Source organism: Aulostomus chinensis, chromosome 20, assembly GCF_037954235.1.
Source record: "Aulostomus chinensis isolate RoL2024-O1b breed Wild chromosome 20, RoL_Achi_v1.0, whole genome shotgun sequence".
Classification (NCBI taxonomy): domain Eukaryota; kingdom Metazoa; phylum Chordata; class Actinopteri; order Syngnathiformes; family Aulostomidae; genus Aulostomus; species Aulostomus chinensis.
Genome location: NC_141339.1, coordinates 19,575,688 through 19,599,228, shown reverse-complemented (window position 1 = coordinate 19,599,228; position 23,541 = coordinate 19,575,688). Strand labels below are relative to the sequence as shown.

Genomic DNA, 23,541 nt, shown 5'->3' with positions numbered 1-23,541 from the left:
GGGGAAGTTATAGATCTAAAAACGCCTGTCAAAACTTAAGTTTATCCATCAGAAAAGTGAAGAGCAAGATGGCCGCCGACACCTGTGCCTTAATCTCCCATCTGACTCTAATGTCTCACGCAACAGTTAAGACATGAAAACATACTATTCATACCATCTATATATTTCATTTATACTCACACACACACACACCTTAAGAAGAAGTGACACAGAAGCAATATCATAGTCTGGCAAAGCTGTTTAATAGGCGTCACATGGAGGAAAAGGCTCCCACTGTTGAAATCCTCAAGTCTTCCTATGTGGGTTCTTGAGAGGAACACCCTCAACCTCAAGCACCCGCAGTGAAGCGCTGACATGAACAGTGTAAAACGTCATTAGGACACGTCAGTCTAGTTAGTCAGTCGAACTCGTAACGTTACTGGACGGGTGCTTTAAGGTGCGGGGGGGGAGGGGGGGGGGGTAACTACGCCAGCGTTAGTCTTCCTGTGATTTACCTGAGCTCGGAGTGATGGCTGAACTAGACCGCTGCGACCTGCCTAGGTTGTAAAGGAATCTGCAGTGACAGGCTAGCTAGCATTCAGCACTACCTGTTAGATAAGAGGATCTCATAGACATCTCCTATACCAAACATTGCATTAATAAAAAATACACCTGAATTCTCTCTTTATGTACAACAGAACAGGAAAAAAAAAAATCATCTGCATATTCAAGATTAATTTTAATATTAGGTATAGATTTTCTGTATTAGAAATAGCTCTATTTTCTGACATGAGGAACTAACAATGAACATGTCATCCATAAATCATGAAGTACAATATTTACATATAATACAGAGCCCATTTAATCTGAAACAATATTAAAATAAATGTTCAATAGATACAAAGGTTTTAATTCTATTTATATTACAACCTTGTCAAGGAGTCCTTACACACTCCAAAAAAATGTAAATCCATTCTCCTCTAACAAACTCTTTTTAAGTGCAAACATTTTTTTTCTCCAAATAAAAAACTATGATTGCAGCATCCAGCGTCGAGACCGAGGGCAACAACGAGCCTTTTCCCTAAGTGCTTCCAAAGCTGAAATATTTTTCTATGAATTAAAAAAAAAAAAAAAAAAATGAAGGGGGGGGGGGGAAGAGAGAGAACGAGTACGAAAGAACAACAAATCTGTGCAAATACACTTAGTGTGATACCTCTTATTAAGAAAGTATAAAGCAGTCTCTTGAACAGGTGTTGGGAGATTGTGTCTGCATGAGGGATCGCCCAGGAGGTACAAACAAAAAGAAAAATACATGAAAGGGACTCGGGCTGGGTTATGTACCACCGCTTCTAAATAATCCCTCATTTTATTCCCTTTGTAACAAGATATGGGAAGCATGTCTGAATTAGATCACACAGATGGTCGGGGTTTCAACCGGGACACGTCTTTGAAGATCTACAGGCACGAAGGATGAAGGAGCCGGTCACACCTCCTGGACGATTTAAAGCTAGCCTGCTTACTTCTAATAGCACCCTTTTCCCGCCCCCCCCCCCCCCCCCCTCATCCCCACGCTAGAGGAGTTTCTAAATCTGGCTCAGCCATCATGGGTTATTTAAACATGAGCGGTAACACAAAGACAGCGTCTGAGGTGGTTGTAGTAATGGGAATGATGATGACACTGGCGGGTCATGTGTTGTGTGATAGACAGTGTGTGGAGAAGCGCTGCGGGGCCTTGGCCATCCCCGTCTCTGTTGCATGGAGCTGTCATTAGCAGCACCTGCACTGGGGCTATACTACTGTTCCACTGGGGGAGTTGGCTGGGTTGTTTTGAGATGATAGCAATCCCTGTGGAGAGACAGATAACACACATTGATAACAAACAACAGCCCATCCTGGATTTAATCAATGAGGCTGAGTAGAGTGCAGCAGGAATGAGTCCTAGAACCCAGAGGTACGGGAGCATTGTGGAATGGCTGCGTCCCTCCTCGAAAACTCTATGGGATTGGTTTTGGGTTTTTTTTAAAACAAGGTCTACTCTGGGAGGACCAAAACTGAAAATAAAAGCTGGGCTGCTTGACATTTACACAGACAACTTCATGTGTATTTTATGCAACGTATATAACACTGGTACGTGTCACTCTGATTACTGCAATATGTGGTTTTTAACAGTGAGTTTACCATCTTTCTTGAGTTTCGTACTTTTTCAGCTAACTCATGAAAACACTGAGTTGGACACACGAGTTGTCACCGACATCGAACACCATCTTGCCAAAAACGGAGGAAAGACAAAGCCAGTTGTGGTGACGGCCAGGCTGCACGTGCACAGCGTTGTTTGTGACATACTGTTAGCATTGTACTTCTACCCACTGGATTCAAAGATAATACTTGTGGTGTTCTTTAGTGAAGATATTTTGCAAATCATATCATAAAAGTATCAAAATTTGGTTTTCTATAGTTTATTTTTGTCAGTAATCAAAATAAAAATCCCCTCGGCCCCTTTGGTCGAGGGAACAACTGTGATACCAATGTCCGGGTTGGCCCATAAGATCCCTGCAGCACTCTACACAGAGGCCATGAGGTTTACTGTCAGAGAACATGTGCTGTTAACCATGAGAGTGCGGAAGAGTTTAGTTTGAAACCTAAAATAACCAAAACCTTTGGTTGTGCACAGTGGTGGTGTTGGGAGCTTCTGAATGCAGTGCGAAAAGGCCTGTATTCAAAACAGTGTGAGTTTAGAGGTGTCACATGACAGTATCCCCGGGAGGCCTGTCACTCACCACTTTCCCGGGCCTAGCCCATGTGCAAACGAAACCCTCCTGACAGGCTGTTACCAGACAGTCCTCAAGGAAGATTAACACAGTGAGTCTCTCGTGAGCGATCTTCTTGCACACCAGCGGCTCCAGCAGCGGCACGTCCTCCATGCGAGGGCACAGTGTTGTTCCCAGAGTCTTTGTTGTCTCAGCTTTTGACGTTCGTGACGAGCTGAGCTGGTTGAGCTTGTCACTGCTCTTGCTGCTGATGTGGCCCATGCTGTGGTTTCGTTTGTGGTCCTTCTCGTGGCGCTCCTTGCGGGAGTCGTGTATTGACAGTGTGGCAAATTTGCTGACACCGGTGGCAATGAAAGCACTGTCAATGATGCTGTTGCCCTTCGTGCTGCTGCTGCTGTTACTGCTGCTGCCTGTGTGACTGTTGGGGGTGCTGCCCCCTGCTGGGTTGGAGTGTGGCAAGCTATTGGACCGTGGCAAGGTGCCTGGAAGGGAATTCGCTGGGTTGCCACTGGTGCTAGTATTGCTAATGCTGTCTTTACCATTGGTGCCACCAGTATTAGTGGTGCTAGTGCATGTTGTTGTTGTTGTTGTTGTTGTTGTAGTAGTAGTAGTAGAAGAAGTAGTAGTAGTACTAGTAGTAGTAGTTTGTCCAGTGGCTGGAGGGCTTGTGGCACTCATAACATTAGTGTGAGTCCTTGTACGAGACAAAGGGAGATGAGGGAAGAGTATGTCCTCAGTAAGGTCCCACAGACACAGCTGGGTATCCTGGCCCACTGAACCAAATCTATAGGTCACACTAACAGGCCGACTGTCTGTAGAGTTTCTCTTAGAAAGCCGAGAATGAGCGCTGTTAGCTCTGTCTCTACCTGCGCTAAAGTGAATCTGTTCATAGAAGTCCTCATCGCTACCACTGAACTCAGCAGGGGGGTCCCCATCCTCCACACTGGTGGTACAGTGGTCAAATGCCACCACACTCACCCACGACTTGTGACCGTGTCCCCGTGCGATCACTCTGCAGTCTGAAAATGACCACACAGTCACCAGATCGTCCTCTCCTCCTGCAACAATATATCGTCCATCGGGGCTCCAACACACACACAGTAAGCCACCAAAGTAGCTCTTCATTGTTCCGTGCAGCTCTGCAGCATCAAAGCCAAATACCCGCAGAAAGCCATCCTGGCTTGCACAAGCCAGAAACTTGCCATCCGGGGAGAAGGCAAACTCATTGAGCGCCCCTTCACCCACTGTCCACCGTAACAATGGGTTGCGTGCTGATTTGCTCTTGCAGGTATGCACAGCATAGTTCTCCCCCTGCTTCAGGAGCTGGTAGTTAGGTGCTGTGGTGCCACAGGTGTTTTCTACGTTGTACAAGTACATGCTGCCACTGGAATGAGCCACCAGAAACAGGCTCTCCGAACCAGGAACCCATCGCACACATGTTACTCGTGACTTGTCAATTAGTCTCTGAGGGGAAGTGGAAGAAACACAGAGAAGTTGTGATCAGTTTATTTAAGTCAGTTTCAGCATTACTTCCTCAGATTGATACCAGAACCCACCTCTTCATTAAAGAGCTTGCTGGTTTCCTTCTTTATCGGGTCTATGAGCTGCACCTGGCCCGCTGAGAAGCCCACCAGCAGGGAGACACTCTCTGCTGTCGCTGTGAGGGGGTTGAAGTCATGGCATGTGGGCTGTGTTCCTTTGTATATCCTCTTGTCTATGGGCTTACTGAGATCAGCAGCCTAAAATGATAGGAAAGTATACACAGATGAGTTAAAGACTTTAAGACTGAGCCCTAAATGCAAACTGCCCCACCTGGAATGTGTCCTGAGTATGTGGAATGAATGGACAACTGTTCCGTAAATCTACAGCCAGTATTAAGTTGACATCTGATACAAAGATGTAAGAGGGAACGTCCTGTTGCACAGTTGAACAATTCTCCAAGGAAATCAAGCTAAGTCAGGAAAACCAGAGATTGTGCCAAACAAACACTTAGGTGACAGGAAAACATCAAATCTAACAATCTTGTGTGGTATAATATACCACACAAGATTGTTAGACATAAAGTACACATGGCTGCTATCAAATCTTGGTCAGTGGCCAAAAATGACAACATGAATTATTTCTGGTTCATAACAGTAATTCTAACACATGGGAACAAAGTAATTTTCCAAAAAGAAAAAAAAAAGGGGGAGGGCCTGCACAGCCAGATGCATGAGGCTTCTGATGTGATTAAGAACACATAAAGTTGATTTAAACTGAAATTTTGTTTCTTTTCCAATTATATCAGCAATGTCACCGACCATGCGATCGGTACAAGGTTACCCCCAAGGCCTATTTAATCACTGCAAAGTCTCTTTAATTATTGTGAATAGGCAGAAGAGAAATGTCCAATATTAGGTGAACCTACGGTGATGTTCTTGTGGGTGCATGAAAGGAGGAAGAGTGGAACCTATCAAATACAACTATAAAGTCCTCAATAACACCATGTCATTTCTAACACTACAACGTTGCTGGAATAGCAAGCACAGTATTTTACACGGCATTCTTCCTGTTCTTTACATTTTCTATCTAATCAGTGACAATCCACACATCAAGTGCGCAAACGCAGATCAAGCTGGGCTGCAGTTACACATGTAGCAGTTTACTCCTCTAGTAAAGGCCAAGATCATAGTTTCAAAACTAAGAGGACACGAGCAGAAGGAGAAGTTTAACAGCCCTCTGTTGCCAATGGAGGTCAGTGGACAGGACATGGACGTTCTATAAGAGTCAAAAACTAAATTTAGGCAGTTGTAGGACTATCTGAGCTGTTGTAGGGTGGCGGGGTTTTCTCTAGGGTAATATTATTAATGCTTCAGGAGGTCAGTTGGTCATATTATGCATGCTCTTGTTTTACAGATTTGACAGGGCAACCTATCACACTCACATATATGTAGACTGACCCATCTGTGCAAAACACAACAAATTATGAAAAGCAGGCTCAAGTGATTGTTTCAACTCTGTGAGCATAAACAGCCTCTTCATGCTGAACCTGAACTGAAATCATTTCTGTTTTGCTGAATTGTAACAATAAGAGTCTACCATATCTTTTACAGCAACAAAAATCAATGTAATCTTTTATTGTAAGAATGGACCTTGTTCATGAAATGTTCTTAAGCACAAGTGTGTTCTTTAGCACTGCAAGAATTTTGTCCTCTAGACCGGAAGCAAAGCCCGATAACTGACCGATGATATCTATTGTGTACCCCCTGTAACTGGTAACCTCCCAAGCTCACAAAGACTTGAATGTAAGAGAGGAAAACAATAGACATCAGGAAAAAATGAGTCACAAATAGCCCCCAGGCTTTGTTCTTTGTCCGCAAGATTAAAAAGCAAACTGAAAAAAGGGCCAAATGATTTTTTTTAGGGAAATACATTTATTTGTGGTCCTCCCCAAAAGCAGAAAATCTCCTCTCTGTGTGCATTAGGTAGCTGCTAGTTAACCAAGCACAATGAATAGTACTGGGTAATAACTGTTAGCATCCCTCTATCAAAAAACATTACCCTTTTCTCCATGATTGTCTTTGGCTGCAGTTATACAACTAGGGCTGGGTGGAGTATTTGGAATGAAACTACAATTCAACATTGAAAGAAACAGTATTTGTTTCCGAATCGGACACTGAGACACCTCCGGATTCCAGTGACAGACAGCCCCTCAATTGCTCCATGGTAAATCTTGCCAACAAAAACAAACAAGAGCAACCGCTCCTCCTGTCTAGCTTTGGGAGAGAGAATGAGGACAAACTCTTGGGAACAAATCAAGATCCTGAACCTCACCTATCAAGAACAGATGAACTGAGAGGGAACTACAAGTTTTGGAAACTGACCAGGTAAAAAAAGAGGTACACAAATCTGACCCATCCATTGTTCATGGTCTCAGCCACACAGGACAGAAAGGAAAGATTTTCTTGTCTGATCTAACAAGTGTATTCCAAGAAGTTGGAATGTTCTTTTCCAAACAAAGTTGTGCACAAGAACATTTTAATAATGAGGCCCAATGGTATTATCTGAAACTGTCTTGAAAAATACCACAAAAGCCTGTCAGCTCTAACCATGATTGTACTCTCCAAACAGAGGAGCCACATCAGCAGCACGCAAACCCCTGCCAGTCCATCCCACCAAACAAAACCTAAAGTGGCTTGCTGCAATGACATCAGCACAGTGTGCAACTGAACAGTAGGTCACATTGCATCACATCTAAACCCTGACAGGGGTGTGTGTGTGTGTGTGTATATATATATATATATATATATATATATATATATATATATATATATATATATATATATATATATAAACACACAAACATATAAACTCACACACACACACACACACACACACACACACACACACACAATCATCATCATCATCACATCCCCAATACCAGCTACACATCATTGTTACTTCCAAAGCTCACAACCATTTCTGCGATAACATCATCTCATAATGGTTAACACTTTAAACTTAATATCATGTAAAGAACATAAACAAACACCCCATGAGGAATGACAAGCCATTTCTGATGTTACACAGGTTACTGGCAAATCATACTGACACTGCCAACTCATGCTAGCCGAGGGACTAGCGTACTTTTTAAGTGTGCACAAGTCTCACCAAGACATAAACAACTGTGGCGGCGTTAGCCAAGGATGCTAATTAGCTCCTAACTTAGCCAGGTCTGCTACATGGCCTTGTCTAGACAAGCTGCGCACTTCAATGACAGAAGATGAAGGTGTTGGCAGCCTGAGTGTAACACGTTTGGAGATGCCAAATGGGCGAACTGCTCCAGGACAGCGCGGGCTTGGTAGCTGCAGTCAGTATTGTTTACCTTTCTCACACCTTTGTAGATATAAAAGTACAGTTCCCGGCCCACATTGAAACAGATCCTGTCGCCGTTGCCGGACTGGTCGTTTACATTGACGAAGGAGACCTTAACGGGATTGGAGCCCTGCGAGTTGAAAGGCACCCTGTTCGGGCGGCTGTATTCGGAGTGCGTGAGGAGTTTATATACGCCTTCTCGGGTGGTGAATTGAGTTTTAATTTCGTTCGTCTCCTTCCCTCCTCCCTCCGCCGCCATCTTGGAAATTGGCGTTCATCCTTATCCGAATCCCGGATGTTACACAAGGCGCATGTGCAGCCCCGTACAGCTCCAGCGGTCATGCGTACAGAAAAATATCAAATCATGTGAGACAAAACGAGAAAATAAACACTGTACTAGTATTATAACTGACTCCAACCAATAAACGGTCTTTTATTAATCAGACTTGTAAAATGAACAACATTTTAGTACACTGATACTAAGTGAACGAGCTGTTATAATCTTAATAGTAATAATAATAATAATAAAAATGTCGCTCATGATTGAATATGTTTTTCTCTGTAAAATAAATTATATGTCCAGCAGCGATATGGGATACGTTTAGGCCTCCTGATATCGTTTATATGTATACCCAAGGTTAACCCTGTTAAATAAGTTTTAGCTGTCATTTGAATGAACAAAAGATTTATTACATTTTTTTTTAAATCCTGTGATCAAAATATGACAGAAAATGCTCTGTTGTCATGAGCGGCATATTTCTTGGCATTGTTCAGCTAACTGGAGTGTATCTGTTCTTACAAAAACATTTAAACTATGGTATATCTGGCTCTCAGTTTCAGCCACTATCATCTTGCAGTGGTTGCAACATTTAATGCACTTGGAGGGCAGCTTCTAGTAGTGTCTCCTATCAACTGGAAGCATTTGGATTACATAACAGATCTGTTGCAAGTGTCCTACACTGCCATCTTCTGGTTGTACCTACACTGGGCCAGAAACTTCCAGTGCACCATGCCAGACAGGTTTAATATGTACTCCTCTTTGTGGTATTTAACAAATCGTACATTACAAATTTTATGTAGCATGAGGGGGTGAGGCAACCCTGAGAATATTAGAAAATCATAATTCCTTCTTTTGTTGTTCTCTGAACTGTAACGCATGTTTTCCAGATGTGATAATGATGCATAATTATCATTCTCATGAGAATCGCACAAGGGAGTTTTCCAATTCTGCCACGTGCGTTTTCATTGTGCTATGAGAATAACAATATAGCACAGAAATGGAAGTGCAAAAAAATTGTGCTGCTTGGAGGAGACAAGAAATCCTTGCAGGCTTGTCTCCACCATGCTTAATCCTTAATTAATATCAAAACGTACAAATTAGACTTGCAGTTAGTTACAGTAATTGATTAAACATAAAACTGCACAAAATAATAGATCACACAAGTGCAAGGATTCTGTTTGGTAATGAGACAAATTCCAAGAAAGTCCATCCTGCATTGTTTCATAGTGAATTGTTGCATTTTACAGGTTCAATTTGTTAACTACTTTAATTTCTTCATAGGCAGGATGTGTCAAAATCCACAAGCAGCCCATCACCAGGACCTGTGTCTCTCAACTATTCAAATTCTTCCGCTTTTCTCACTGAAAACTCCAGAAAAGTTCCCGTAAGGGCAGTCTGGGCTTATGGATATGATATGAACTCTCTGGCAGAGAAAGTAGGAAGCATTGTGTGTCAATTGTGTTGCCTTCAGTTCAGTTAGCTTCCTCACTCTTAATCAAAAGTAGCACTTTTGGCTTCTGTACTTTCGAGATGATGAATTTTCCTTTGTGGAAACATTCTTCAATGGGATACTTGTAAGTACAGAACTGTTCTTGACTCAGATACAGCCATTTCTGAGTCTGTATGTACTGTAGCACATGAACCAACAGGTCCGTACATCTGCTTCAAATATGGGAAATGTGTAGTTTCACCAGTGTTGCGGACCAAAAAAAGACATGAGTGTGCAGCTGTCAATAGGAGGCCGTATGGTTTGTGTGTGTCCAAAGGGGTAGCAGGACAGCAGCTGATAGCAAAGGCAATGCACAGCTGTGCTGCTAGAAGAGAGGGGGCTGTGCATGAGGCCTCACAGCTAGACAAGCTATCAGGAAAGCTCTCATCCTGAGTGACAGGCACTCCTTGCGACTGTGCAGCCCTATAAGGGCACATAAACTTTAGGGCTCCAGTGCTTTACTCGCCACCTCCCTTGCTGACCCCCCCCCCCCCCCTCACTGTAGTGTACGTATCTTCTGGAAGCTTCTGAATGGGAGCTTCTAGAAACCACCCCTGAAGTATAAAAAGACACCGGCATGACATGGGGGTGCGCATAGAGTCACAGGATACTGACTTCAACACACCAAGTGGGACTTACGCCTCCTGGAGTCGTGGCAAGCAAAGATTCAGAGCTCTTCAAGCGAAGAAGTGCGATATTTGATGACCATTGACTAGAGGTGATTGAAGACAGATAGTATTCAAGGTAAGCCTGGAGAACCGGAAATCAGTATGTGTCTGAATTAAAGATATGGGACGGCCTTAACTGGCAGCTTAATAGGACCACAGTCAGAAACATAAATCTTACCAAAAAGATTACATGAACAAGTATGAATCTAAGTACATTTAATTTAGAATTTTGATGCCTGTTAGTTTTACAGGATTGTTTCTTTGCCACATTCATATGACTGCAACATGCTGGGAGCACATGGCATTGAGGGTGACCCTGAGTGTGAGATCAATGGTGGATGAGAAAGAAACCGGTTGGCACAAAGAGCTGACATAGCGTCACATGTTGGCATGGATAAAAGGATAAATGTACACATAAAACAAACAAGTATAAGAGTAAATGCCCCATTTTAATGCAAGGCAACAGCATTGATCCAAACTTGCTTAGATTACAGAGGACTTGAAGAGAAATCCCTTGTACAAGTCTGAGAATATGCAACCGTGATGACTTAAAGGTGAAACGTCAAATTAAAATGTTCGTCCTCCTTTGAATTACAAGCCACCATTCCATGTTATATAAAAAGGTGTTAAATGACACATAATGAAGCCATTGGGGGTTGGGAAAATGATCCAAACTCCACCCATTTTACAGTCTTTGATTGACAGAAGGAGCATGTGCTGCTACCTCCCCCAAGCCATGTGGTAGGGAGAGGGAGAGAGAGAGTCCTCAAATGTTACAGCAGGACATAAAGTCAAAGAATATATATATACATATACATATACATATACATATATATATATATATATATATATATATATATATATATATATATATATATATATATATATATATATATATATATATATATCGGCTCGGGCACGGGATCTTTCTGTGTGGAGTTTGCATGTTCTCCCCGTGTCTGCGTGGGTTCTCTCCGGGTACTCCGGCTTCCTCCCACAGTCCAAAAACATGCAATTGGGGACTAGGCTGATTGATACTCTAAACTGACCGAAGGTATGAATGTGAGTGTGAATGGTTGTTAGTCTCTGTATGTTGGCCCTGCGATGGACTGGCGACCTGTCCAGGGTGAACCCCGCCTCTCGCCGTTGACGCTGGGATAGGCTCCAGCCCCCCCGCGACCCTTAATATGTAGGAATAAGCGGAAGATGACGATGGATGGATATATATATATATATATATATATATATATATATATATATATATATATATATATATATATATATTTGAATCTCAACTGAATCGATTAAACACACTTTAAGATAAGCACACTGCCAAACCTTAATTGTATACCTTTATCAGTCTTTTTCTGACAAATTTCAAGGTTTTATCACATCCATCTGCATCTCATGCATGAGGTGTCAAAGACAGCTTATTTGAAACACAACATGTGCTCTTCCTCAGATGCCTGAGCACGCTGGACATGCTGCAGAGGAGGAGGTGGAGACCTTTGCCTTCCAGGCTGAGATTGCTCAGCTGATGTCCCTCATTATCAACACCTTCTACTCAAACAAAGAGATCTTCCTCAGGGAGCTCATCTCCAACTCTTCGGATGTAAGTGACATACGCATTAAATCACTACATTTACTCATCAAATGCATATGAGCTAAATTTCTTTTGACACCCTCATCTCTCTCTCTCTCTCTCTCTCTCTCTCTCTCTCTCACAGGCCTTGGACAAAATCAGATATGAAAGCTTGACAGACCCCAGCAGGATTGAATCCTGCAAGGAGCTAAAGATTGAAATCAGACCCGACCTTCACGCTCGCACCCTCACCCTCATCGATACCGGTATCGGAATGACCAAAGCTGACCTGATAAACAACTTGGGAACAATTGCCAAGTCTGGCACCAAAGCTTTCATGGAGGCTTTGCAAGCCGGCGCTGACATCTCCATGATCGGTCAGTTTGGTGTGGGTTTCTACTCTGCCTACCTGGTGGCTGAGAAGGTGACAGTCATCACCAAGCACAACGATGACGAGCAGTACGTGTGGGAGTCTGCAGCTGGAGGATCCTTCACAGTAAAACCAGACACTGGTAGGTTTTTTTGCCCACTTCATCTTTGCCATTATTAATTGGTGTGGTTAATTGTCTGAAACTCGTTACTGATTTTATTGCTTCTTTTAGGAGAGTCCATTGGAAGAGGCACAAAAGTGATACTTCATCTCAAAGAAGATCAGACGGAATATTGCGAGGAGAAGCGCATCAAGGAAGTAGTGAAGAAGCACTCACAGTTCATTGGCTACCCGATCACACTTTATGTAAGTTCTCAGCAGCAGTTTAACTCTGTGAGCTAAAAACACAACTCAAGTGCATTTGTCAGGGAAGTTGTGGGGATACAGTGTGAACACTGTGTGGTGAAAATCCATCCATCCATCGTCGTCTTCCGCTTATTCCTTACTAGTAAGGGTCGCGGGGGGGGCTGGAGCCTATCCCAGCATCTACGGGCGAGAGGCGGGGTTCACCCTGGACAGGTCGCCAGTCCATCACAGGGCCAACATACAGAGACGAACAACCATTCACACCCACATTCATACCTATGGTCAATTTAGAGAATCCAATCAGCCTAGTCCCCAAATTGCATGTCTTTGGATGGTGGGAGGAAGCTGGAGTTCCCGGAGAGAACCCACGCAGGCACGGGGAGAACATGCAAACTCCACACAGAAAGATCCCGCGCCCGAGCCGGAACCCGAAACCTTCTTGCTGTGAGGCCACAGTGCTAACCACTGCACCACCGTGCAGCCCCGTGTGTGGTGAAAATATATTCATAAATATTTTTTTTCCCAACCGTCAGAGGAAGGTCCTCCAGATCACTCCTCTGGAAGACAATCCATACCGCCGTACATTGTACCTATAAACGGGATACATAGCAGGAAAAAATTTGATCAGAAAATGCTAATTTTTGAAGAGATATAGACGATCTCAAGAATGCATATTCTGGATCACAGATCTAATAATCAAGATCTGCTCCTACCTTGGGCTCAAGGACTTTGACAGAAATTGATCTTTGTCACGTCCAGAAACATATAGCTAATTGCTATATCCTGCCTCCAAAAGCTAATCCCATGTTCCTTGTTATATTACCTACCCTTCCACAAATTTACCTCACGGAGCTGGAGCTTCTTAGATAACCTGACGACAAATGGACGCATGCCAGCGACCGCTTCACCACCTGAGCATACCCAGTGGTACTGACATGCAAACTAATCCTCCTCTTATTCTTATTTATCCAAGGTGGAAAAGACCAGAGAAAAAGAGGTGGACCTTGATGAGGGAGAGAAAGTGGAGGAAGTTGAGAAAGAGGCTGCTGAGAACAAGGACAAACCCAAGATTGAAGATGTGGGCTCCGACGAAGACGAGGACTCAAAGGAAAACAAGAACAAGAGGACGAAGAAAATCAAGGAGAAGTACATGGACGCTCAAGAGCTGAACAAGACCAAGCCTATCTGGACCCGTAATCCTGATGACATCACTAATGATGAGTATGGAGAGTTCTACAAGAGTCTCACCAATGACTGGGAGGACCACCTGGCTGTCAAGGTAAGCTGCTTTGAAGGGAATCACTTTAAAGAGTCAATCAACACCTAAGGTCATATTTTAAAGTGTTTTCTTTCCCGTCTTTTGCATTCATAGCACTTCTCAGTGGAAGGTCAGCTGGAGTTCCGTGCTTTGCTCTTTGTGCCAAGAAGAGCGGCTTTTGACCTCTTTGAGAACAAGAAAAAGAGAAACAACATCAAGCTGTACGTGCGCAGGGTCTTCATCATGGACAACTGTGAGGAGCTGATTCCCGAGTACCTCAGTGAGTGCCTACGTCACACACCATCACACCGTAGATGTCCATTCTTCTCTGAAATAACACTGCAGATCCTTGGCTGACAACTTTGAATTTATTGTCTTGTTTTAGATTTCATCAAGGGTGTGGTGGACTCTGAGGATCTGCCCCTGAACATCTCCAGAGAGATGCTGCAGCAGAGCAAGATCCTGAAGGTCATCCGCAAGAACCTGGTCAAGAAGTGCCTGGAACTTTTCACTGAGCTCGCTGAGGACAAGGACAACTACAAGAAGTACTATGAGCAGTTCTCAAAGAACATCAAGGTAGATTGATCCACCAGACTTCCCTCAGATTAGCCTCGACCCTTTAAAGTGAAGGAGTTTGAATTCCATGTTTGGTTAGTAAGTGACACATAAATTATGTTTTAGCTTGGCATCCATGAAGACTCACAGAACAGGAAGAAACTGTCCGAGCTGCTGCGATACTACACTTCAGCCTCTGGGGATGAGATGGTGTCATTGAAGGACTACGTTTCACGGATGAAGGATAACCAGAAACACATCTACTATATTACTGGTTAGTAATTTAATTCGTTTTTTTTTTTTAAATGATTTTTCCAGTTGTTATGATTTAGTGATCTTAGATTGATTCAGCAACCTCTCAACTTCAACAGGTGAGACCAAAGACCAGGTGGCCAACTCCGCCTTCGTGGAGCGTCTTCGCAAGGCAGGTCTGGAGGTCATTTACATGATTGAGCCCATCGACGAGTACTGCGTCCAGCAGCTGAAGGAGTATGATGGCAAGAGCCTGGTTTCAGTCACCAAGGAAGGCCTGGAGCTGCCTGAGGATGAGGATGAGAAGAAGAAGCAGGAGGAACTCAAAAATAAATTTGAGAACCTTTGCAAGATCATGAAGGACATCCTTGACAAGAAGATAGAAAAGGTAATAGTTTTCCTGCAGGAAATGGCTATTCCAGTGATATTACACAATATATTTTTTTTTTATTGATGATGTTTTTGAATTTGAAAATAACCACAAAAAAAAAAACTCATTTATGACAGGTAGTTGTGTCCAACCGTTTGGTGGCTTCCCCCTGCTGCATCGTCACCAGCACCTATGGCTGGACAGCCAACATGGAGAGGATCATGAAATCTCAGGCCCTGAGAGATAACTCCACCATGGGCTACATGACCGCTAAGAAGCACCTTGAGATCAACCCCCTACATCCTATCATTGAGACCTTGAGAGAGAAGGCAGAGGCGGACAAGAACGATAAAGCGGTGAAGGACCTTGTCATCCTCCTGTTCGAAACCTCCTTGCTGTCTTCAGGATTCTCCCTGGAGGACCCACAGACACACGCCAACCGCATCTACAGAATGATCAAGCTTGGGCTCGGTGAGTTTCTTGTGTCTGGCATAACATAAACAATAGAGGATGACCTGGAAGTTAACGTCACCATGGGTTCTCTTGTCCAAGAGCCCATGGGATTTTCACACTGGATTTTTTGATAATTGCCAAAAAAATGCGATTGAAAAAAAAAAAAAATTAATGACACGTTTTGTTCAGTATGATAATCTTAAAAAATGAAAACCACTTACATGATTTTCAAAGAGTAACTGCACTTATAAGATGTACAAAGCTATCAATGTGCATTGAACAAACCTCTCCCCAGATGTGTGGTTTCAACAAGGTCACAATGTTTCACGCCTTTTATACTTTTGGTGCGATGACATTTGCAGTTTTTACAGACTTAGATTCATCTCGGGATGCAAAACATTCAGATATCTTATGCTAGTGAGAGCCGCCAACCTTATTTTACTGCATTCATTAAAAACTTATAAAGAATCCCGTCGACATTGAGATGAGGGATCCAGATGTCAAACAGTGCAAACCTAATCCCAGGTTTTGGGACTCATTCCTACACCACTCTGTGAGGAATAAATCTGCTTATTCAGAAACGTGGTTGCTATAAATGTACTTCTCATGCACAGGCATCGACGATGATGACTCTGCAGTTGAGGACCTCATTCAGCCTGCTGATGAAGACATGCCGGTTTTGGAAGGAGATGACGACACATCAAGAATGGAGGAAGTTGACTAAAAGACTCTTTCCTGCTTAATTGCATTTTTTTTTTTAATTTTTGTAAGTTATTTTTTTTCCTCAAGTCATCATTTAACACAATTATTCATTTCTTAAAACAGTAACTGGTTGTTATAACAAAAATAATGTAACCCACAATGTGGTTAATAAGCTTATATTAGCCTTTCTCAGTACTTGTGAGCTAGCAACCAAAAAGAGTAATATAAAGTCACTGTTAAATTGACTCATGTGCCTTTTTGTTACATTTTCTATGAAAAGAATTCAAATTTGTAATAAAATCCACTTAGAAATAAGACCTGTGTCTTGATTATCCCTAAATGACCTGCGATTTTCAACGTTAACTTTGGTTCATTCAGACGAACACCGGCCTGAAATGTATTTCAAGTGGAGGGTTGTGTGATTCACTTCCATGTGGCCCACAAGCTTCATGTTCTGGAATGTTCAATGAACAACACCGCAAGGTACATTCGAGATTCTCGCCCCGCTCGCCTTGTCCTCACCCAAATCGGTCGCTTCCTCTACGTTCGCCCCGCCTCTTGGTAATGATTGACAACCCTCTGGGCCTATGAGCTGCCACCACTGAGCTGTAGCGAGGAAGATTCCAGATGGTTCTGGAAGCTCTGTAGGGAAGGGATTTTTGGACCAGTCTTACAGGCTAGAAAAGCCGCACAACTCTTCAGTCCTCAGTAGACGTCTACCTAACTGGGTTGTCTTCACCTCAGAAAACGCCGTTCTTAATCTCACACGGGAGTTTTGGACTGTGAGGACCAAGGTAATTTAATGACCTATTTCTTTTTATTATTATTTTTATTTCTAGCAAGTTAACAATTGATGAAATAACCCTCTGCACATTTGACATCTATGTTATGTGTTGGCTAGCATGACTTTAACATTGACAGGATGCAAATCCAGCATATTTCATCTTGGATTTGATGTTTTACAACACGACATTTGTTAGCTACCGCACTTAAACGCTCGCTTTCGTGAAGGCAGTATTAAAATAGCGCACCTAATTCAACGTTAGTTTAGTTTCAACGTATTATAATTCGATATTGACAGTAAGGGGGCTGCCATTTCTTTTCTTTTTCTTTTTTTTTATTAGATCAGGGATTAATGTTGCTCACTAAGTGACCCGCGCTGGGAAATCAGATTTAATTTCACATCGAAACTTTTTTTAAATTATTTATTTTTTTACAACATGCTACTGGCACCAGATTAATACGTGTGGTTAAGGCAACAGCCACATGGACCATGAGGCCCATCATTGGTGCACTTGACAGGCAGGAATTAGGTGAAACCCGCGCTGTACTAAATGAGCCTTAATCAGATTCCCCCGAGCTAATAGAGTCAGTTCGGGATTTACCGTCACATTGACCAGAAGAACAAGATCAGTTAGGGGCAGACACTCATCAGCAGGATATTTGGTTCAGAGGAGGAGCTTGCATATGATATCGAAACGGCTAGAGTTCTACTCGCCTCTCTAGTACCTTCTAGAAACTTGTATTTCGCCTGGGAAGCCGCCAGGTGGGGTGATTTATGCTCGTTTATGATTTGCAATTCCAGCCATGTGCTCCTTCCTGTTCTACCAGTCATCGAATGTGTCAGTAGGAGAGGAGGTTTGGACCACAGGTGTATTACGGTCACGATTCACCAAAGTTCTCATTGATTTTTGTTTGTTTGTTTGTACATTTCCACTGGGACATCTGATTAAATTAATTATGCAACATTCACAAAGGCAGAATCAGGTGGGCTTAGTCTCGTCTCTAAAGATGGATTATGGACAGGTGGAACAGTAAGCAAAGCAGGGCAGTCTGTCACACCACCTGCCTACAGAAACCTACAATACATGGCCAGTAATATCTGACTTAGCTTTACTCGTGCAAACTCCTCACTTAGTTAACCACCACATGCCGTTTGATTATTTTTATTATTGGACTTAAAGTAAACTGAAGAGGAAACTAAAGAAGCATAAACTACATGTGCATTTTGATTGAGTGGTGTCCTGAGATGACCCAGATGCTCTGTGACATTAAATGGGTTTCAGATTTAAAATAAAACTTCAGATTAGAGTAGGAACCCTCCAAGATCAAAGTCCAAACGCTGAAGCCAAAGTCAGAGAGGGTTATTGACTTAATGCAACCCATTACCCCTCAAACTCCACTAAACTTAGAATAAACAGTCATCAGCCAGTTCATCAAAATGGGTACCCTGGCCTTGGGTGCCATGTAAAACTTGTAATAAATGCATGTTGTAGTAAGTGCTGACTTCTCTGCTTAGATGCCTGAATTGCACGACCAACCGATGGAGGAGGAGGCTGAGACTTTTGCCTTCCAGGCTGAGATTGCTCAGCTGATGTCCCTGATCATCAACACTTTCTATTCCAACAAAGAGATCTTCCTCAGAGAGCTCATCTCCAACTCTTCAGATGTAAGTCTGTCTAAATATGACCCAAATGTGACGTTGGTGTTTAATGGGCAGCACTGATCTTTTTTTGTCAGATGCTGTGACTATGAATATCCAACTACACTAATCAGGAATGAGCCAAGAGGCATTCATGAATGATTTATCTTTACTCCAGGCCCTGGACAAAATCCGCTACGAGAGTCTCACCGACCCCTCCAAATTGGAGAGTGGCAAGGATCTCAAAATTGAAATCATTCCCAACAAAGAGGAACGCACCCTCACCCTCATCGATACCGGTATCGGAATGACCAAAGCTGACCTGATAAACAACTTGGGAACAATTGCCAAGTCTGGCACCAAGGCTTTCATGGAGGCTCTGCAAGCTGGCGCTGACATCTCCATGATCGGTCAGTTTGGTGTGGGTTTCTACTCTGCCTACCTGGTGGCTGAGAAGGTGACAGTCGTCACTAAGCACAACGATGACGAGCAGTACGCCTGGGAATCCTCTGCCGGTGGATCCTTCACAGTTAAAGTGGATAACTGTAAGTCATATTAATGTCAGTACGAGCTGGCGAGTCAACAGTTACATTTATTTGGTGAGGAAAAACTACTTTGCACCGCTGACTTATCTTTTCCCATGTAGCTGAGCCAATGGGGCGAGGAACAAAGGTTATTCTGCACCTAAAGGAGGACCAGACGGAATACCTTGAGGAGCGAAGAGTCAAAGAAATTGTCAAGAAGCACTCACAGTTCATTGGCTACCCCATCACACTCTTTGTAAGTACTCTTTCTTCAGGACAGTAGAAAAATCCATACATGCATTATATTGCTCCCATTTCTTCCTTTAGAGCACTCAATAAATGCTAAAGTCATACTGTACAATCCCCATAGTATGAGTATTTCTAAAACATTCCTGTTTACATTCATTAGCGTTTCTATTGGAACATTTTGCAACAAAATGGTATTATATCAACCTGGATATCACAAACAGGGACTTCTCCAGGGTTTGCCATGGTCATTTTAGGAAATTACTTGTGTTCTGTGCTGGTGCTGTCTGAGCGCTTACATGACATAATGCTCTCATGAAATAAGTTGTAGCTTGTCGTCTACCCGTCTGGAAAGAGGTGTCTTTGTAATATTTTATTAATGAAAATTCTATCGAGGAAGTTGGTGTATAGAAATATTCGTATTATCAACTTTGCAAAATTCCCTCTTTCACAACGCAATTGCCACTGAACATTAAGCTAGCAGCTGTCAGCTCATTGTCTGGGTAGTTGTGTAAATACGTATTTTTATACAGGTGGAGAAAGAGCGCGACAAGGAGGTGAGTGATGACGAGGAAGAAGAGAAGGAGAAAGACAAGGATGAAGATGAGGAGAAGGATGAGGACAAGCCAGAGATTGAGGATGTTGGGTCAGACGAGGAGCACGACCATGACAAGTCTTCAGACAAAAAGAAGAAGAAGAAGAAGATCAAGGAGAAGTACATCGACCAGGAAGAACTGAACAAGACCAAACCTCTGTGGACCCGTAACCCAGATGACATCACTAATGAGGAGTACGGAGAGTTTTACAAGAGTCTGACTAATGACTGGGAGGACCACCTTGCTGTCAAGGTTGGTCCCTTTTTTATGTTTGCAACTTTTGAAATATATGTGGTTCAAATTTGAAATGTTCAAACAAATAAACTCATTCAACCCACTATCAACAGCACTTCTCAGTGGAGGGCCAGCTGGAATTCCGTGCCCTGCTCTTTGTGCCTCGTCGCGCTCCTTTTGACCTCTTTGAGAACAAGAAGAAGAAGAACAATATCAAGCTGTATGTGCGCAGGGTCTTCATCATGGACAACTGCGACGAGCTCATTCCTGAATACCTCAGTGAGTACTAACCCTGTGGTGGGATCCTCTTCTGCCCATGAATACAAGAAAGAGAGAAATGAGCAGTGATTGACTGCGGTCAAAGCCCTTTCGCCTGAGGAAATCCAGTGTTGACTTTTGAAGTGATAGGCTAGATAAGCTAGTCAGTCCAATTTGTGATTCCCCCCCCCCCCCCAGATTTCATCAAGGGTGTGGTGGACTCTGAGGATCTGCCCCTGAACATCTCCAGAGAGATGCTGCAGCAGAGCAAGATCCTGAAGGTCATCCGCAAGAACCTGGTCAAGAAGTGCCTGGAGCTTTTCACTGAGCTCGCTGAGGACAAGGACAACTACAAGAAGTACTATGAGCAGTTCTCAAAGAACATCAAGGTGGGAGTCATTTGATCTGTACAAGTTCTCCATCCATCCATCGTCTGCTTCCGCTTATTCCTACATATTAAGGGTCGCGGGGGGGCTGGAGCCTATCCCAGCATCTACGGGCGAGAGGCGGGGTACACCCTGGACAGGTCGCCAGTCCATCGCAGGGCCAACATACAGAGATGAACAACCATTCACACTCACATTCATACCTACGGTCAATTTAGAGTATTCAATCAGCCTCGTCCCCAAATTGCATGTCTTTGGACGGTGGGAGGAAGCCGGAGTACCCGGAGAGAACCCACGCAGGCACAGGGAGAACATGCAAACTCCACACAGAAAGATCCCACGCCCGAGCCAGGACTCGAACCTGGAACCTTCTTGCTGTGAGGCCACAGTGCTGACCACTGCACCACCGTGCAGCCCTGTACAAGTTCTCCTCATGTTTTATTTCAGTTAAACTTTCTTTCTTTTTTTTTTTTTTTTTACCGTTAAACCCAAACTGTTAGATGTATTCACAAATCAAGAAGTCTGTTATAGCAGGATTGAATTTATTTAAAGGTGCAACGCTTGGCAAGCTTGGCCTCCATAACAAGTGGAATTGTTAATGATTATGGTTTGCTCCTTTTTGACCTTTCGTGCTGTAGCCACCAGTTTCCCCATAAAAAGCTGATTTGAGCTTAATTCAGAGCTCATTGCTGCCATCTCCTGTCCAAATAGAAGACTTTTCTGCCCCACTGTCATTTGGTCATGTTTCATGGTCAGCTAGAATTCAGTATTGTCTGAACTGATGTCATCTGACCTCACTTACTGACAGCTGGATGAATGTTTTTGTTTTTTTTTTCTTTTCTGTGTTTTCTAGCTTGGCATCCATGAGGACTCGCAGAACAGGAAGAAACTGTCTGAGCTGTTGAGATACTACACCTCAGCCTCTGGAGACGAGATGGTCTCCCTGAAAGACTACTTGACCCGTATGAAAGAAAATCAGAAACACATCTACTATATCACAGGTGAGGGTGCTCTTCATCTTTTAACTGTTGGCAGTTCATGTGCAACTGGATACCGCACAAGTTTTCCAAACACTTCTGTGACTCCATTTCAGGTGAGACCAAAGACCAGGTGGCCAACTCTGCCTTCGTGGAGCGTCTTCGCAAAGCAGGTCTAGAAGTTATCTATATGATTGAGCCCATCGACGAGTACTGCGTCCAGCAGCTGAAGGAGTTCGAGGGAAAGAACCTGGTTTCTGTCACCAAGGAAGGCCTGGAGCTGCCTGAGGATGAGGACGAGAAGAAGAAGCAGGAGGAGAAGAAGGCTCAGTTTGAAAACCTCTGCAAGATCATGAAGGACATCTTGGAGAAGAAGGTGGAGAAGGTGAGCATGGAAACAGCCGTGGAGGTTTAAGCATTTGAAAATATCTACCATGATGTGCAACGCATGCAGAAAATGGCATTAATCCTTGTTTGTGTCTGCAGGTCACTGTCTCCAATCGCCTAGTCTCTTCCCCCTGCTGCATCGTCACCAGCACCTATGGCTGGACAGCCAACATGGAGAGGATCATGAAGGCCCAGGCACTGAGGGATAACTCCACCATGGGCTACATGGCTGCTAAAAAGCACCTTGAAATCAATCCCGACCACCCCATCGTGGAGACCCTGAGGCAGAAAGCAGAGGCCGACAAGAACGACAAGTCAGTCAAGGACCTGGTCATCCTGCTCTTTGAAACAGCCCTGCTGTCCTCGGGGTTCACCCTGGATGACCCCCAAACCCACTCAAATCGCATCTACAGAATGATCAAGCTTGGTCTTGGTGAGTATTTTTGTTCTGCCTTGTGCACACGTAAGTCGCGCAATTCACTGCTGTTGAATGACTCACAAGCCCTGTTCTCCCTCTCTCTCATTTAGGTATCGATGAAGATGACATGACTCCAGACGATAGCACCTCAGCTCCCACTGAGGACATGCCCCCCCTTGAAGGGGATGATGATGACACATCAAGGATGGAGGAGGTGGACTAGGCCTGTTTCTGCCTCCTGCTGGCGTTCAGAAGTAGTGTTGTATCAAATTTCAATGTTTTAAATGAGCCTGGAATGCCCCCCCCATCTTTGTTTTGGACCATATCTCATCTGCCTTTGCGTTCAGCATATGCGGTTCAGATGAATTCCATTTAGGATTTATTTTTATTCGTTAATTTAACATTTTGTATTTGTTTTTGTATTTGACATTCTAATGTGTGTTCTTTAACTGTAAATATAACAAAATTGATACTGTTAACTTGGAAACGGTGGTTATGAATAAACGTTTACCATGACATCCAGTCACCTGACGAAGTGGTACTCGGCCGTCTCTAATTTACAAGACACGTTAACAAGTTGCCTCGACTTTACAAGAAGTGTGGGGAGTGAAAAGCCAATAATTGCCTAATAAAGTGGTAATAAACTTGTAAGTGGGTACCTCCTGACTGATCTCACAACTGGCCAGTCATGTTGCAAGTTAAAGGTAATTTTCTCTACAAACTGGGCTGCTTGTTAACAGTAGAAAAACCACTGTTGTGTCCCAGTGAGGGAATTAGCCAGTATGTACAAGACGGTTCTCAAAATATGCATGGAAGTTTACACATGGAGATGTCCTATCCAGTTTTTCATGATTGTTTATGATTTGGATGAATATGAATCCAGTAATGTGGAATTAAAATGAATCAACTTGTCATTCAAGGTCTTGTGGCTAAGTTTTTCTCTCAGCGCGTCAATGAATAGTCAGAGCCAGTGTTCAGCAGAAGTGGTAATAAGGAAATGCCTCAATGACAAGTAAAACCCCTTGGTTGTAATTTTCACAGGAGCAAGACAACCCTTCGGTAGCATCTCGTTTATTAATCTGGAGATACATTTGGATTAAAATTTCATCATGTTTTACGAGTTCATTATATATTTTGTGTGGAAAAA

At 43.3% G+C, this 23,541-nt stretch overlaps 3 protein-coding genes across 3 annotated transcripts; 2 read left to right on the top strand and 1 right to left on the bottom strand.

Moving 5' to 3' along the window:
* Positions 1-233: 233 nt before the first annotated feature.
* wdr20b (WD repeat domain 20b) lies at positions 234-7,890 on the bottom strand. Its single transcript, XM_086190158.1, has 4 exons — positions 7,612-7,890; positions 4,304-4,486; positions 2,757-4,211; positions 234-1,824 (listed from the first exon to the last, which is right to left on the bottom strand). Exons 1-4 carry the CDS (start codon positions 7,858-7,860, stop codon positions 1,768-1,770), a joined length of 1,944 nt encoding a protein of 647 aa, XP_086046284.1. The 5' UTR covers positions 7,861-7,890; the 3' UTR covers positions 234-1,767.
* Positions 7,891-9,972: 2,082 nt separating this feature from the next.
* hsp90aa1.1 (heat shock protein 90, alpha (cytosolic), class A member 1, tandem duplicate 1) lies at positions 9,973-16,291 on the top strand. Its single transcript, XM_086190388.1, has 11 exons — positions 9,973-10,114; positions 11,501-11,650; positions 11,766-12,132; positions 12,223-12,356; positions 13,330-13,635; positions 13,729-13,894; positions 14,000-14,190; positions 14,296-14,443; positions 14,541-14,809; positions 14,929-15,262; positions 15,859-16,291. The coding sequence occupies exons 2-11, from the start codon at positions 11,501-11,503 to the stop codon at positions 15,966-15,968; spliced, it is 2,175 nt and encodes a 724-aa protein (XP_086046514.1). The 5' UTR covers positions 9,973-10,114; the 3' UTR covers positions 15,969-16,291.
* A 284-nt stretch (positions 16,292-16,575) lies between these two features.
* On the top strand, positions 16,576-23,306 carry LOC147243172 (heat shock protein HSP 90-alpha). Its single transcript, XM_086190386.1, has 11 exons — positions 16,576-16,740; positions 18,246-18,395; positions 18,547-18,913; positions 19,015-19,148; positions 19,672-19,986; positions 20,082-20,247; positions 20,425-20,615; positions 21,466-21,613; positions 21,706-21,974; positions 22,076-22,409; positions 22,505-23,306. Exons 2-11 carry the CDS (start codon positions 18,246-18,248, stop codon positions 22,615-22,617), a joined length of 2,187 nt encoding a protein of 728 aa, XP_086046512.1. The 5' UTR covers positions 16,576-16,740; the 3' UTR covers positions 22,618-23,306.
* The last annotated feature ends 235 nt before the right edge of the window (positions 23,307-23,541 follow it).

Coding starts and splice junctions, on each gene's coding strand:
- wdr20b (XM_086190158.1), bottom strand. CDS start 7,860: ATGGCGGCGGAGGGAGGAGGGAAGGAGACGAACGAAATTAAAACTCAA. Junction 4,487..7,611: donor TCTACAAAGGTGTGAGAAAG/GTAAACAATACT, acceptor CTATCATTTTAG/GCTGCTGATCTCAGTAAGCC. Junction 1,825..2,756: donor GGGCTAGGCCCGGGAAAGTG/GTGAGTGACAGG, acceptor GTCTCTCCACAG/GGATTGCTATCATCTCAAAA.
- hsp90aa1.1 (XM_086190388.1), top strand. CDS start 11,501: ATGCCTGAGCACGCTGGACATGCTGCAGAGGAGGAGGTGGAGACCTTT. Junction 11,651..11,765: donor TCATCTCCAACTCTTCGGAT/GTAAGTGACATA, acceptor TCTCTCTCACAG/GCCTTGGACAAAATCAGATA. Junction 13,895..13,999: donor GCTGATTCCCGAGTACCTCA/GTGAGTGCCTAC, acceptor GTCTTGTTTTAG/ATTTCATCAAGGGTGTGGTG.
- LOC147243172 (XM_086190386.1), top strand. CDS start 18,246: ATGCCTGAATTGCACGACCAACCGATGGAGGAGGAGGCTGAGACTTTT. Junction 18,396..18,546: donor TCATCTCCAACTCTTCAGAT/GTAAGTCTGTCT, acceptor TCTTTACTCCAG/GCCCTGGACAAAATCCGCTA. Junction 20,616..21,465: donor AGTTCTCAAAGAACATCAAG/GTGGGAGTCATT, acceptor TGTGTTTTCTAG/CTTGGCATCCATGAGGACTC.